Raw genomic sequence first — 15,481 nt, 5'->3', positions numbered from 1 at the left:
AACGGGCTTGATGCTCTGCAGCTGATGCTAATAAAGAGTTAAATAGTTCAAAAATCTCCTGTCGCCATGAATCAATCATTTATTTTAAAGTAGACAACCCTTGAATGTCTAATCTTAAAAGTATTTTTATCACTGCAGAGTGTAAACAGAGGTTTTCCTCAGAGGAGAAGGTGCTTTCAATCAACATCAAAATCTTAAATCAAGTCCATCTGATCTCTTAATCCATATGAAACTTTCCAAAGCCAACAATAATCACCCTCTTGCTGTATATTCCAAATCATTCAAATCTTTAAACTTATAATTGCACTTTTTGTATGTTTTTAAAAAGGACTAAAGGATATTCACCCAGTGATTTCAATAAAACTTGTCAGTTCAAAGGTTCCTAATCTTTAAGGAAAGCCAAAGAATAATAAAGTCCAAAATGATCAAAAGATGAGCCAAGTGAACTAAAAGGCCATATAGGTGACATTTGTTGCTATAAGCACAGTGGAATTATGTGACTCTCAATCAATAGCAAGGTGGAAGCAAAAACATAGTTTTACCATTTGCTTATAAAAAAAAGCAGCTGTACGGAGCACATGTGGGTAATCTGGTAATCTCTCTTTAACTCCAGAGAGATTTCCACAGCCTGATTCCTGCAATCAGATACTTTTTCAGCCACAATGTGTTTCTTTTCAAGGAATGTTATCCTCTAAACTGCCATTAGGCTCACCTGAAGTTCTAGAAGACTAGTCTTCTAAGGAAGTCTGATATAGAAGGATCAAGGAAGCAACCTTCTTCAGCTTGATACTCTCAAGATGTTTTGGGACTATAATTTTAAGAATCCCCACACAGAAATCATTATCAGGCTGTGGATTCTGATCTTTTGAATGGCCTCATCTATTCAAAACTAGGCAACCTCTTCAGGAGTTCATTTTATTTCATTTCTACTTCATATATTTGTAATGGGATTATTTAATAGCTTGTTTTGATCAGCTTCATCTCCTCACTTTTTAAAAATGAATTTGGTTCTCAATTATGATTGAGTCAAATTAATTAAATTTCTTCCTCTCCTTTGTTTATTCTTTTCTTTAGCCAATGTCTCTTTCTACCATGGTAGGAATTAAAAAAGGCTGTGGTATAAATTCAACTTCCTGAATGGTTATTTAAATAGTTTTTCCCCCCTTCCTTGTGTTTAACAGAGCAGTGAGTGATTATTATCTATTTTTTAAAGAGACTTAGGATAGCTTACACAAGATGTTTTTTTTACAAAATATTTTTTTTCCTGCTTTGCAGGAATAGCTACTAACCTTCATTGTCCAGAGAGAAGCTTGACAACTGTTTACATGTGTTTTGGAATTACTGTGCATCTTTATTTTATGGTATTATTGATCTAGGACAGGAGTGTTAAACTGTCGGCCTGCGGGCCGGTTTCATCATACCAAAGCCGCGCCCACCCCATTGCCAGCATTGCAAAAAGAGTCGCGATATGTCGTGACACGTCACGTCACATGGCAAGTTTGACACCCATGATCTAGGATATGTATAAAGCAGAATCCCAGATAAAGATTATTCATATATATATAGGAAGGAAGGAAGGAAGGAAGGAAGGAAGGAAGGAAGGAAGGAAGGAAGGAAGGAAGGAAGGAAGGAAGGAAGGAAGGAAAGAAGGAAGGAAGGAAGGCTGGTTATCTGATCAGAACTCGATTAACCGGCACATTGATCTGCTACCCGTGTATTAGGCACTACAACACCATGGAAAATCGCATAAGAGGCCTGAACGTGAGAATCGACAACTACCCCTCTCTTTCCCCCCCCTCTTGTGGACACTCAGGATAGTCTGATGAACCACAGAGAGATGGCAAAGGATCCTTGCCATGGATTGACTGATACAGCTGAACAACCGGAGGCCATGATAATCAGTGACACAGAGGGACAGATAGGACCAGTTATGAGATCAAAGCAAACTAGCATGACTGATGCTGTGAATGTGACCAGGAGGTCACCAATTAGATCAACTGCATGAGGTGGCAATAACACACCGGACCGTAATAGGGAGAGCGATTGTGGGATAATGCCTGATAGTTTGACATCATGGGATAAGTGCACACAGCTTAGGAAGCAGGCGGTGGGAAACGGCGATGAGAGCTATGCATATATCAACCAATACAGCCAAGCCGGACGTGACGCATCCAATTATATGTGAGCGGCAAAGCAACCGACCTATCGATGGCTAAATTATTGATAGTTAAAATGCTATAAAAACAATGTATCTCTAATGTTGGCTTACTCTTTGTTGGCAATGGCTAATGAAAGCTCAGTGTGAAAACAACCTGCCTCCAGAAGCGGTGAATGCTCCAACACTAGAAGTTTTTAAGAAGAAACTGGACAGCCATTTGTCCAAAATGGTATAGGGTTACCTGCCTGAGAAGGGGTTGGACTTGATGACTTCCAAGGTCCCTTCCAACTTTATTATTAGGTCCCTTCCAACATCATCATCATCATCATCATCATCATCATCATCATCATCATCATCATCATCATCATCATCATCATTATTATTATTATTATTATATATTTTCCGTTCCGGAGATCAATATGTCCTCTTTTTTACACATACACACACACATATGTATATGTATATGTATATGTATATGTATATGTATATGTATATGTATATGTATATGTATATGTATATGTATATGTATATGTATATGTATATGTATATGTATATGTATATGTATATGTATATGTATATGTATATGCAGGGCTTTTTTTCTCATAGAACGCCCAGAACGGAGTTCCGGCACCTTTTTTGGATGGAACCTTGTAGGGTAGGCAAGGCGGGTTGTATAACGTGTGTGAGTTCTGGCACCTTTTTTTTTTTTTTTTTTTTAGGAAAAAAGCACTGTGTATATGTATATATAAAACTAGTATATTCAAATATGTCATTCTTCAAAAGCATAAATGATACATAGATTCTGATGCTTGATATCACAAGTCACTTTTCCTTTAATCTACACAAAGTAAAAGTCCCAGATTTCTGATTTCTATCCAACATGCAATGCCAGAACAAGCATTCTTCTATTCTCACAATAAGTGTCCTGCCAGCATATCTTTTCTTAATATGGTATGCAGTCACATATTCATATTTCCTAACAAAAGAGCAAAGAAATTAAAAGAACTATTCCTTACCTAATAATATCCAGTAACCTGTTAAAGCAAAAGAAGAATGTCTATTTCAGTATTACCCTGTTTTACCACACTTTAAAACATCCACCATTACTCCTCTGAAAGCATCTATATAGCATATTTTTCATGGACCTGTGGAGCTAATTTGCTCTACCAACAACATAAACCAAGTCTTGGCTTATAGAGAATTAATTAAAAACAAGAGGGGGTAAAACGGAAGTTAACTTCTCTATATAAATAAACTTTATGTACATCATTAGTGAACAGAGAATTACAACACCTTTTATCTCACACCTAGCTGGAAGGGATTAAGAAAAATTAAGCACTGAAAAATGGGATTTTTAAATTGTTTTTAGAAAATAGACCATACAAGATCTCTTGTTGTACCACAATAAAGATGCTTCAATAACCCAGGGCAACACTTAACAAAATTTTACAACGTTGTAGTCCCTTTTTTTCATGCAAGGCCCCTATTATTATCACACTGAGCACTATGCAGAATTAATATCAAGCATTAATAGACACTTGCTGTTTGCATGGCTTTAGTTGTTTTAACCTCCTTTAGCCACAGTAGTGGCCAAAACTGTGGAAACCTTTTGGGAAAAGTGTACAGTAGAAATGCCACCTTTGGTTAAGTTTCCACCAATTTTTCTTCTAATTTCTTTATTACTGTAGCCTTGTTCACTTAATAATACTATTTTACATCGTTTTCTGGGTGACCAGTCAACTCTTTGCACCATTACTTTAATTTTATTACATTTTACAAGCTCACTAAATGATAGAACGCAAAAAAACCCCAACCAACTTGATAGCGATCACACAACACACTGACAAATGTCCTCCTCTCAGCTTCAATACAGGACATCAATAACTGAATCCTACCGTGATCTGATTGGCTCATTGCCAAAACAAGATGACACCTGATTGGCTCTCTAAACACTCATGCTCATAGGCTACAATCAGATGAAGGAAAGCTACCTGATATCAACCTAAGCAAGTTGTGCTTCCTTTTTCTGGTTATTTGGCTATAACTTTTCATACAATACAGTACAGATAATTGAACAAACTTTGTTGCATTACATTCTTGATTAAATTATCTTTCCATTGATATATAATTTTATGGTACTATACTACTCCAAAAAAAGTGGTGTTATTAGCCATCAAACCTCAAAAATACACTTTTCCCAAAAGGTTTCCACAATTTTGGCCACTACTGTACATAATCTTCAAGATTACTGCCAAGCTTCTTATTCAGCTTAAACGCTCATGCCTATCTCCTCTTTCTCCTTATTTAAAAATATGAGAAAGGAAAATAATATTTTAAAAATAGAGCGTATCCTGACCTAACATTCTCTGACTAGATTCTAGGCCCCTTCTTTCAGCTGAGTTTGAATCCTGGTTTCAGGATCTATGTTTGTAATTATTTGGATGTGCAGAAGACATTTCGCTTCATATTGCCTTGTTTTTGCTGCCTCCCTCCATTTGAAAAGTTTTTCCAGGTCTGTCACTGGTACAATAATCAGACTGCCTTCTCTATCCCTTTCCAATTTCAAACCACTTTAGAAGAAAATAACGAAAGCACAGAATGTGCATTGCTGATTGTGCAGATCATAGTCGCATTAGATTGCTTTTCCACAAAAACTCAGTCAGTTTTATTGTGAACGGTGCATACATTATAGGATGTAGTACAGTCGGCCAGAGAGATTTTTTTTTTACTGGATGAATACAATAAATTTCAGCTCACTGCAGGCCACAAAAACTTTGTTTGGCTTGTTATTCTTGAGCTATATTCCATTGAGCTACTAATTGTGACTCTTTTAAGACAGAGGTGGAGAATTATGGCCGCCTTATGACTTGTGGACTTCAACTCCCAGAATTCCTGAGCCAGCACGGCTAGCCCAAGAATTCTGGGAGTTGAAGTCCCCAAGTCATAAAAGGGGCATGGTTCCTCACCCCTGTTCTAAGGCAAATGAGAGAATCTATGCCCCTTCAGATTATATTAAACTAGAACCCCAAGCACATGCAACTAGCTTGAGAAACCTACCAGGAATTGTGGTTCAGCGATGTTTGGGATATCACAAATGTCTGCTCCAAGGTTTCACTCAAATGTATGCTCTGGTCCTGTCTGACAGTGCTAAAGACCAAATGTGTAACTATTGCTGAAATGTAGCCCCTTCAAGATTCTTATTCTAAGAAATAATGAAGCATCTTCAAGCAAACAACCAAACTAAGAGAGCACCTAGGATTTCACACTCCGTCTATTTCTGCCACCTTCAAAGTGATTTTTTTAAAAAAGTTTAAAAATACTACATAACAGCTTGTTTGCACATTTTTCCAATTATATGCAACCATATTCAATCAGTGTGCTCCAGATACCTAATGGATCCTGTTGAGTTCTAGAAGGGGATTGTATCTATGGCTTGATACATGATTGATTGAGATCACAGTCATCACTTGGAAGAGAAGAAAAGGGTGCCCATAGCCTTGGATTAGACTGTACCTAATGTAGTTTCTCTCTATCCATGAATACAAGAGAACTCCCTGTTTTTCAGAGGAACTCCTGCAGATGAAACAGCAGAAGAAACTTCTAACACCCTACAGAACACTGAAAAACAAATCTGATCAAATACCGGTAACAACCTATATTAAGGATCATTTAATTAATTGTTTTCACCACATTGCAGATTGCCATCTGGCAGTCTGATTTAAAATGAGTTGAAGGGGAAACTGATAAATAAAATCACTCAAATCCACTCTTGAGTTGGACTCCCAACTATGCAAGAACTGTGGTGTTAACTGAAGAAAGATCTTGTTTGGTAATCTGGTGGTACCTTGAACAGTTGGTCTCAAGAAACGGACACGATGCTCAGCGCTGTTAGTTTAGGCCACCCGTGTACTTGATAAGTGTCCTTGTTGTTGAGTCGGCGGCCATATAAATTTAATAAATAAATGACAAGGAAATCCATTATGATATTGCATATTTATATATTATTTTCGGCAATCTGCACGACTTGATTTTTGGATTTCCATCATTGTAAATCTTGAAATTGTTGAAAGAAAAGTCTTCATCGTGATTCAGTCCAAGCTGGGAATAAACATGGCGACTGCTTTAGGAAGAAGGTTGCAGTTTATTGAAGAGGAGAGCCAGACAGGAAGATAGCTCTGGCAGAAAAGAGAGTGAGCACATGTAGGGAGTGGGTTTTTATACCCTCTGGAGCCTTTTGTGTGTTAATCCTATTATGTCCTGTCTTAGAGTTTGGGTGGGGTATGTAGATTTTAGGAGTCTTTGTCTTCCTAAACTTCTAGCTTCGATCTTCCTGATAGTTTGCATCTGCATTCCTGTAGAGCTGGTTTCTGCTTTGGGGAGGGAGACAGAAAAACTGGGCATGCTTTTCTGCCTCTTTAAGATCCTTTGAGGAAATATATTTTTCTGCCCTTTTAATATTTCCTTCTCTGGGGGGGGGGGGCTGACTTCCCACAAAATGAAACCCAACATTCACAGACAAAAAAAAAATATCTGGAAAGATGGTCCTTAAGTATGAATGGGAAAAATTAGGTAAATTTGCATCATAATGCCAACTGAACAGATTTCTCCTCCATCTTTTTGACAAAGGGGACTCCAAGCAATGGGAAAACTAGGTTGCTTATAATACTGATACTACACCTAAATTTAATTTTATTTTTGAAGAATCCCATGAGCAATGTCAGGATATGAAACCCCAACCACAGGTCCAGAACAAGGTTTTTCCCCCCCAAATTTATCCTTGACCTCCACCCTTTCCAAAACAGAAATGATTGGAAAGATTCCATCAACCAGAAATGATTGGGAAGTGGCTCACATCAATGAATTTAGAATATCTCAAACTGACAATATTTTTTTTTACTTCCTTAAACAAGCTTTCTGAACTATAAGAATATTTCTGGTTCTGATAAAACAGAACAACACTGACATCTTATGGAATAAAGAAGCTACTGCAAGGTTGACAATTAAAAATAACTGATTTTTTTTAAAAAAGAAAAGAAAACAGGGTCATCATTCCAGGCACAGCAGTCCTAACATATGTTTTTAAACAGTTCAAGACCTATTTAGAAGCCTGCTCTAATTTTATTTTGAAATCACTCAAACTGAGGCTTGTCAGTTCAGGCAGAGAAAAAAAAAACACAGCTGCAAATGCCAAATATAATGCCAAATGAACAGAAGCAGGCAAGAAACAAAAAGTTTCAATAAATATCTGGAAGAAGGGATAAAAGGCATGGTGGCATTGGATAATATTAACGGTGTTTCCTAGAAATCATAATAATTAATTTAGTCACAGCAAAAATGAAATTAGGAGTTCCTATGCTGACTCAGGAATTCTGGGAGTTGAAGTCCATGAGTCATAAAAGAGCAGAGGTTGCCTACCCCTGGACTAGAGGCACAGAGAGCTGCATCATATATGGAAGAAAGTTGGTTTTATTAGTAGGAAACAGTTCATTTTATCTTTCATTTTGTCTTTGATCATGTGCATTTCTGTAGATAAATTCTGTTACATATAGTGCAACTCCCCCTCCTGTTTTTGTAGACCTGTTTCTTTTGAACAATTTGTATCCATCCATCCGTCCATTCCATTCATGGGTTTCGTCCCACCAGGTTTCTGTTATGCCAATTTTGTCATATTAATTACATATTGTTTTATTTCTGGCTCTTTCTCCTTGGCTCTGTTTGTTCTTCAGCTTAATATTCGCTAAGAACAGCTGTATCATGAGTATTTCAAGACACAGTCATTCCTTGGTCACTGAAGTCATCAACATAAGAATGAAGGAACCAGGACCTCACCACCCTCACCCAAAGCATCCCAAAGGGCTCCTTTTCTTTGATATCTGAAAGGCATGTTACTGGCTGCAAAGCTTCCTTTACACAAAACACCACCTTGAAAAATAGCTTTAATTGGCTACTTCTTAGTTTATTACATTTGCTACTACAAAAAAATTGTATTTTTAAAAACAATACTTCCCTCTTCAGGAAAATGATTGAATACCATGAAGATTCCACTAATGCAGGCATGTCAAATTCACGACGTCACGTGACGTTGCACAACGAATCGGGCCGGTTTTGTCATTACCAGCTATGGGGAGGGTGCGGCTTCCATGTGACGTGTCCAGCCTACGGGCTGGCAGTTTGACACCCCTGCACTAATGTGTAGTTTTTTTGCTTTCTTTTGGCTTGGTTACATTTTCAATTCCATGTTGCACCCCAATTTTCCCTCTTGATTAAATAAAACCTTCAAAATAAAAATTCTGTGCCCTCTTGCTGAAGGAAAGCCTTTGTTATAATGTGAAATTCAAGGCAGGCCTCAAAGGTATCTTTGGGAAGGAAAGAATATAAAGATCTCTAGTTTTATGAAATTTCCTCCACAAAGAGAAAAAGCTCACAATGTAAACAGAGAAATAAATAATACAATAGACGGAGCTCCAACTAGGAGAATCAGATTATGTAGTATTCATAAATGTAATGTATTGTACGCTTATACATGCAATAGTTTTGAAATTCTACCAGAATCACCAAGTCCCTTAAATTCTGTTGTAGGAAAGAGGTATGTAAAAGGGGAATTTCTCCACTGGACTCTCCTTCTATTTAATAAGATAACTAGCCTCTACTTTTTCTCTAAAAGGAGTACATAAAAAGAAAGTTGTGAGTGTGATAAAACCCATTTACATTCACCAATGCCTCAAGCATCATCTGGACGTTTTTATTCTCAACCCTCCCAAGTTAAAGCATGATTTGTTATATAAAACTATACTCCCACTGGAGTCAGAGACATCCCAAGGGAGCATTGTTATGACACTGTGAATTTCAAATATCTCCATCATCCAGATAATCAATTCCATTAGCTATCCACTGTCTAAGTTAGTTATCTTCTAAACCAGGGATAGGCAAACTTGGCTCTTTTATGACCAAGGTTGCCTACCCCTGTTCTAAACTATAGGTACTCCAGACTAAATAGGGACAGTTTCTATAAGTGTTTTCAGTTTTTCTATAGCATAGCTCCAGAAAATTGTAACTGTAATTGTAACTGTCCAATTGCCCATAGTCATGCAACTGTTTTCTACATAAAGAACACATAATGCTGGTTCAGGCCCAGAAAATCTGATAACCAGCATTACCAAAATTTCCATTTATGCTACCAGATTTTGTTTATTCATCAAGAACAAGAGAGAAAGAAGCAACAGCCCACTCAAGGCTTAACAAACTTACCAAGCTATTCATTTTAGATGACGAGGAACTTGTTCTCTGTTTTCTTAAACAATTCATCTCTTCTGGGTTTCCATCCTTTGGCTTTAAGATCATCCGACTGTTCCCAGCGGTGCCTTCGGAGGAGGATCTTAAACGCTTTTCGATGAATCTTCCTTCTCGAAATGGACTAAAACTACTGGGAAGATTCACTGTGAAGTAAGATACACAGGCATATTTACAATCATCATCAGTGCTGCAAGCATCACTCAGAAATGTTTCTTTTAGTCAAAAGTGCATTACTTGGAAATTAACGAGTTGCAGCCAATTAAATCTTGATCTGGGTTTCTTACATAGCTATTGGAAAATCATGGCCCATACACTGGCAACCAAACAAACCAATGGATCATTGAATAAATCTACTCAGAGTTTTCACTCAAGGCACAAATTACCAGGCTCAAATGATTCTGTCAGACACATTACATGAAGATCCACCTCTGTGGAAAAGGCTCTAATGCTGGGAAAGGTGGAGAAGATGAAGAGGATGATCAGCAGGAAGTTGGATGGACCTGGTTATAGTGGCAATGAGCGCACAATGGGAGACTTGAAAGAAAAAGTAGAGGGATACATTGTCATGGAGAAAATCTGTTTATGTGATCAAAAAGAAGATGAAAACAACTAGATGACACATAATCAATCAATTACACTGGAAAGAGCCAGCAGTATATGCTGAAAGGCGCCATGAACTAGCTTTAGTAATATTTCTGAACCCAGTCATTGTGACTTCTTCAAAAACAAGATGGTTAAAATAAATGTATGGCTTAATACAATGTGTAATGCCAGCTGTAACTTCTTGAGAAGATGGCAAGAAGCAACAATGCAGTCTTCTTCAAACTACTGCTTTTAATACTACTGGAATATTGGAACTATAGTTCTTTATTTTCTCTGAACATGACCTAGTATCTTTCCTAGATATTTTGTAATTACAGTCCCAACACATCTAGTGAAGATGATTGTAAGAAGTGTTTGGGATCCTTAACGCAGGGCTTTTCAACCTTTTCACCCATTATATCACTTTTAGGATATGGCAATATCCGAATACCACCAGTCGCCTAGGAAGGTGTCAAAAACTTGATGACCAAAAAAAAAAAAGGGAAAAAAGTGATAAAGTGCAGGTAGTCCTCGACTTACAACAGTTCGCTTAGTGACTGTTCAAAGTTACAATGGCACTGAAAAAAGTGCCCCCCAAACCACAGCCAAGCAAGACACCTGCCTGCCCACCCGGCGGCGCTCTTCCTCCTGTCCGAGGTTTTCATTGCTGTGAGGATTGGCAGCGGGGGTGGGGTGGGGGGTGTTTGGTTTTTATTCCCCCCATCTGCTGGGTGGTTGCAGCAGGTTTTGGTCACTTCACATGACCCTGCGACACTGTGACCATCAAAAATATGAATCAGTTGCCAAGCATCTGAATGCAAATCACAAGACCCTGGAGATGCTGCATCGTTCCAGCTGATCGGCGCTTCTTCTGGGCTCAGCAGAAGCACCAGGATCAGTACAGAGCTCCAGCTGGACCCTGGCACTGATCCTGGCACTTCCACTGAGTCCTGACAGTCCCGAACAAGCGCTGATCCTGGCGCTTCCGCTGAGCCCTGACAGCCCTGCAGCTCCAGCCATCTCTCGCTCAGGCTTGTGCGGTGCTGCCAATGGTTCAGCTCATTCCCCTCCCCCACTACCATTTTTCTAGGATGGTCACGTACCACCTGCCAGGTGCCAATGTACCACAGGTGGTACCCATACCACTGGTTGAAAAGCCCTGCCTTAAAGCATAGAAGTGTGATATTCATATGAAGTCTAAAACACTTATTCCATATAATTTTCAAAGCACTCGCAGTCCTAATCTGTGGGAGTGCACTTGTTAATCCCCTTGATTTCATCACAGGATTTAGAGTGATACACATAGAAATAAAAGCCTCGAGTGATGGTATAAACCCATATTCTTTTCCATGAAAATGAATTTTGTACTGAGACACCTAGCATCACTTTTATCATGTTACTATCCTAAGCTTTTATTAGTTCTACTGAATCTACTTTATCATATGCAAAAATAAGATACAATCATATCTAGGCATCAAATGTATTCTGTATATTCAGTTGAGAAAATCAGTATGATCTAAACTTTGAAAATAGATTATGTCATTGTTGGTAGTAACACATCTGTCTATAACAATTTAGTGTAAGTAAACATTTTTTCAGCTTTGGAAGAAGAAATTCCAACACAAATGCCCCATAGTTCAGCTGCTCTGATATAGGAATTGTAAGTTTTATATGCTTAAAATGTAGTCATTAACTTCCCAGTTAGGATTCCTCAATAATAAGTGATTAGCATAGCACAAGAGATCACTGGCACACCTATTCACAAGCCTTCTACACAACCTTTCATTTATATGGACTATGTTGCAATATCTGCAATTCAGTAAACCAAGTAAGTCTAACCATGTCTGGAATAGATTAGAGTCTAGATAGAAAAATATATTTTGATAAAGATGCAATAAGCATAAAATATATGTGTAACAAATGCAAAATTAATGAATGTTAAAGAGTATGGAAAGAGGCAATGTGCACATTGTGAATGTGAGTGTACTTTATAAATAGGATCACTAAAGCAGGAATATTATCATAGTGGGGGGGGGGGAATGGCATAAAGGGGCATTATAATGAAAGAAGTTGGGTAATATTATGCCAATAATTGCACTGTAGTATGTGATACCTATAACTTTCAAAGGATAAGCAAAATGGATAATGGAATTTCAAGAATAGGTTAGAGATAAGCAAAAGGATGGAATTAGAAATCCGTGGAATATATTGAAGTAGAAACCCACTGTGTTACAAATCACAGTTAAAGTAGAAGAATGAAATCAGTTTTATTTTTGATTATCATTTTCCTCCAATATATCTCTAGGCATTTCTGTCTGATTTTAAATGTGACCCCTTAAACCAACAAATTAAATAGGAAGGACTTCCAACAAATCTTTCTGAATGCTTATTTTAGGAAGTAGTAGCATTCACCACTATGTACAGGTTGTCCTCGACTTAAAACCAAAACTTCTGTTGCTAAGCGAGACAGTGGTTTTGTGAGTTTTGCCCCATTTTACGATGCTTCCTGCCACAGTTGTTAAGTGAATCACTGCCGTTGTTAAGTTAGTAACACAGTGGTTAAGTGAATCTGGCTTCCCCATTGACTTTGCTTGTCAGAAGGTCGCAAAAGAAGATCACATGGGACACGGCAACGGTCATAAATTCGAGTCAGTTGCCAAGCAGCTGGATTTTGATCACGTGACCATGGAGCTGCTGCAACAGTTGTAAGTGTGAAAAATGGTCATAAGTCACTTTTTTCAGTGCTGTTGTAAATCGTGGAGTACCTGTACCTTTAAAAAAAACTAATATTTTTGTAAACCCAAATAATTTGGAAAGTAACACTGATTTATAAGAACTCTCATTAGTAACTTAGAGCAGGGGTCCGTCAACCTTGGCAACTTTAAGACTTGTGGACTTCAACTCCCAGAATTCCTCAGCCAGCATAGCTGGCTGAGGAATTCTGGGAATTGAAGTCCACAAGTCTTAAAGTTGCCAAGGTTGACGGACCCTGACTTAGCCCAAAAAGTATCATCTTCATGACATGCCAAGCATAAATGGTGCTATCTAAATATTATTCGTACATACACTAATTGGAAGAAAACACACTTATATAAATGAACATTTTTCAGAAGACAGCAATGTTTGAACATACATACCCTTTGCGTGATTTATGTCATTTGCCTGCTGTGTTTGAAAGGACTGAGGTTCAGAAGACAAAGGAGTGGTCTTTGATTCGGTTTCTGGGAAGATTTCTCTAGCATGTTCCGATATTCTTGCTTTTTGTTGGTCCCTCTGTAATCCCTGTGCTTTTGGAGAACTTTCAACTGTTTCTCCCTGGTTTAAGACAAAGGTTTTTAATTGTGCTTTAGCTCCTGAGTTTACATCTTCTGGATGGCTGGCCTGTTTCGCAAAGAGCTCTGGCAATAACACTTTTGTATGTTTTCGATTTGAATCAAGGATTTCTGAGAAAGCACTAGATTCACTGAGCAATACATTTCTAGCCCTGTAAGTTTCAGCACAAGGGGAAATACTTTCTGTAAGGTTTGTTTTCCTTGAAAGAGGAGAAGCAGCAAAGGTTTGAGAGGTAGACACATTGTGGGCCAAGGCTTCTGGGTGCAAGTTTCCACAGGTGGGCAGCCCATCAACCTCAGAAACAGAATCCTCAGTCAGGGCTAGAAACTCAGATGGTGTCTGCACAGTGGTCAGATCAGCAGAAAGCAAAGAGCTGCCTATACATTCTGAAGGAGAAGACTTTGCAGACACGGGATCGGTTTCAACGTTGGATTTAATTTCCAGCAAACAAGAAGATGGTTGAACGCAGGAAACCGACTGACTCTGAGGGACTGGCTTTGAGAATCTGTAGTGCGTTGAAAACGACTTGGGGAGAAGTTTCCTTGTGGAATGTTTAACAGAAGATTTGCTTTGGGTCTCTGTAAAGCCAGAGTCATCGCTTTCATTCTTCCCAGAACTTATGCAATTTATGAAAACGTTCTTATTAGTTGAGGGTTCCCTCCCTTTTTCAAAGTCCTCCGTCAAGGACCTCGTTATTTTTTTATTTCGAGAACTTCCAAAACCAACAGAATGTCTGCCTCTGGTTTTCACCTGTTCTTCCAAACCGAGCTTTTGCAAAGTGTTGTGGCCTGACTGTGCACCGTTCAAAATGCCCACATTCTGGCATGAAGAATCCGTTTTCTGATCGCTCCCCTTTCTGTGATGGAAGCTAATGGACGGTGTCCGGAAGAGGCTCTTGCGTTTGCCAGTGCTACCTGAGCTAGAATTGGTGCTGGAGGGAGAAGAACTGTGAACGCCAACAGTACTGTTGGAAGTTGGTGATGACGGGAGGGAATCATGTCTTCGGTTAATACTTCTCCGGAATATTGGCAAACGGGAGACAATGATTGAGCGCCTTGATCCTGAGTCACCCATCAGGACCCTGTTGTGCTTGGCTAGGCCCAGCCAATATTAAAATCTGTTTGGATGGAAAAGAGACATTATTTATTATGATGATATAAAAAGACCAATAAATTCATAGACACATTTCAATTTCTTAGCTACAGAAATGGCATTCAGAATCAACAGGTTTTTTTCCTCTATGAATTACAGTTAATGCCTCACACTTCTGAGGTAACAAGGGACTGAAATCAAATTCCTCAAACCATGTTTTAATGCTAGGGTCATCAGAATGAACAGCTGCAAAATGGAACTGAAGGCAATTCGTCTCAGAAATCAGGCAGTCTTTGTTTAGTGACCAAAATTGGGACCAGCAATTCAGTCATCAGCCACTAAGTAAAACCACAACTCTGTTTATGATCTTATTTCAGCTTTCCCTAGTGGTGCAGTGGTTAGAATGCAGTATTGCAGGCAAACTCTGCCCACAGACTGAAATTTAATCCTGAAGAGTCTAAAGGCTGACTCAGCCTTCCATCCTTCCGAGGTCCTAAAATGAGGACCCAGATTGGGGGCAATATGCTGATACTGTAAACAGCTCAGAGAGCGCTATAAAGCACTATGGGGTGATATATAAGTCTAAGAGCTATAGCACTCTGAAGGTCATAAATGTAAAGATTGGTTATAAAGGTACTTTTTTATCAGCATCATACCTGTGAAGAGTCACTATCTAAGGCAATCACTAAGCAAGGACTATCTGTACACATATTATAGATCAGTATCTACCTTGTCCTTGGAATCAGGCATCCAATTACCAGTATTTATTCCACATACAAGGCCTATGCTATGCTTTTATCAACCATCTCTCTATATATCTAGTGTCAGAGGTCCTTGCCACATCCCTGGCTCCAACAAGAAACAAGCCGTTGAGTTCACAGTCGGTCGGTTTATTTACGGTACGCTCTGGCATGCAGTATTCAAACAAACAGCAAAGTCAGTGCTGGGAGCAACCGCCTCCCAGCACTCTAAATAGACGCCTCCTGGCCGGCCCCACCCCCCACCCATCTAGCCAGCATCCGG

At 38.8% G+C, this 15,481-nt stretch overlaps 1 protein-coding gene across 1 annotated transcript in view; it reads right to left on the bottom strand.

Moving 5' to 3' along the window:
- The window catches only part of CCSER1 (coiled-coil serine rich protein 1), a 263,393-nt gene extending 248,915 nt beyond the window's left edge, over positions 1-14,478 (bottom strand). The window contains exons 1-2 of the mRNA XM_015810064.1: positions 13,171-14,478; positions 9,407-9,594 (exon numbers count right to left, since the gene is read on the bottom strand). Of these exons, the coding sequence (XP_015665550.1) occupies positions 9,407-9,594; positions 13,171-14,440 (1,458 nt within the window). The 5' untranslated portion in view covers positions 14,441-14,478. The remainder of the gene's footprint in view (positions 1-9,406; positions 9,595-13,170) is intronic.
- Between the last annotated feature and the right edge of the window lie 1,003 nt (positions 14,479-15,481).

This window comes from Protobothrops mucrosquamatus, unplaced genomic scaffold, assembly GCF_001527695.2.
Source record: "Protobothrops mucrosquamatus isolate PMUCROS unplaced genomic scaffold, P.Mucros_1.0 scaffold_34, whole genome shotgun sequence".
In the NCBI taxonomy this organism is placed as follows: Eukaryota; Metazoa; Chordata; class Lepidosauria; order Squamata; family Viperidae; genus Protobothrops; species Protobothrops mucrosquamatus.
This window is presented reverse-complemented; position numbering and strand designations above follow the sequence as displayed.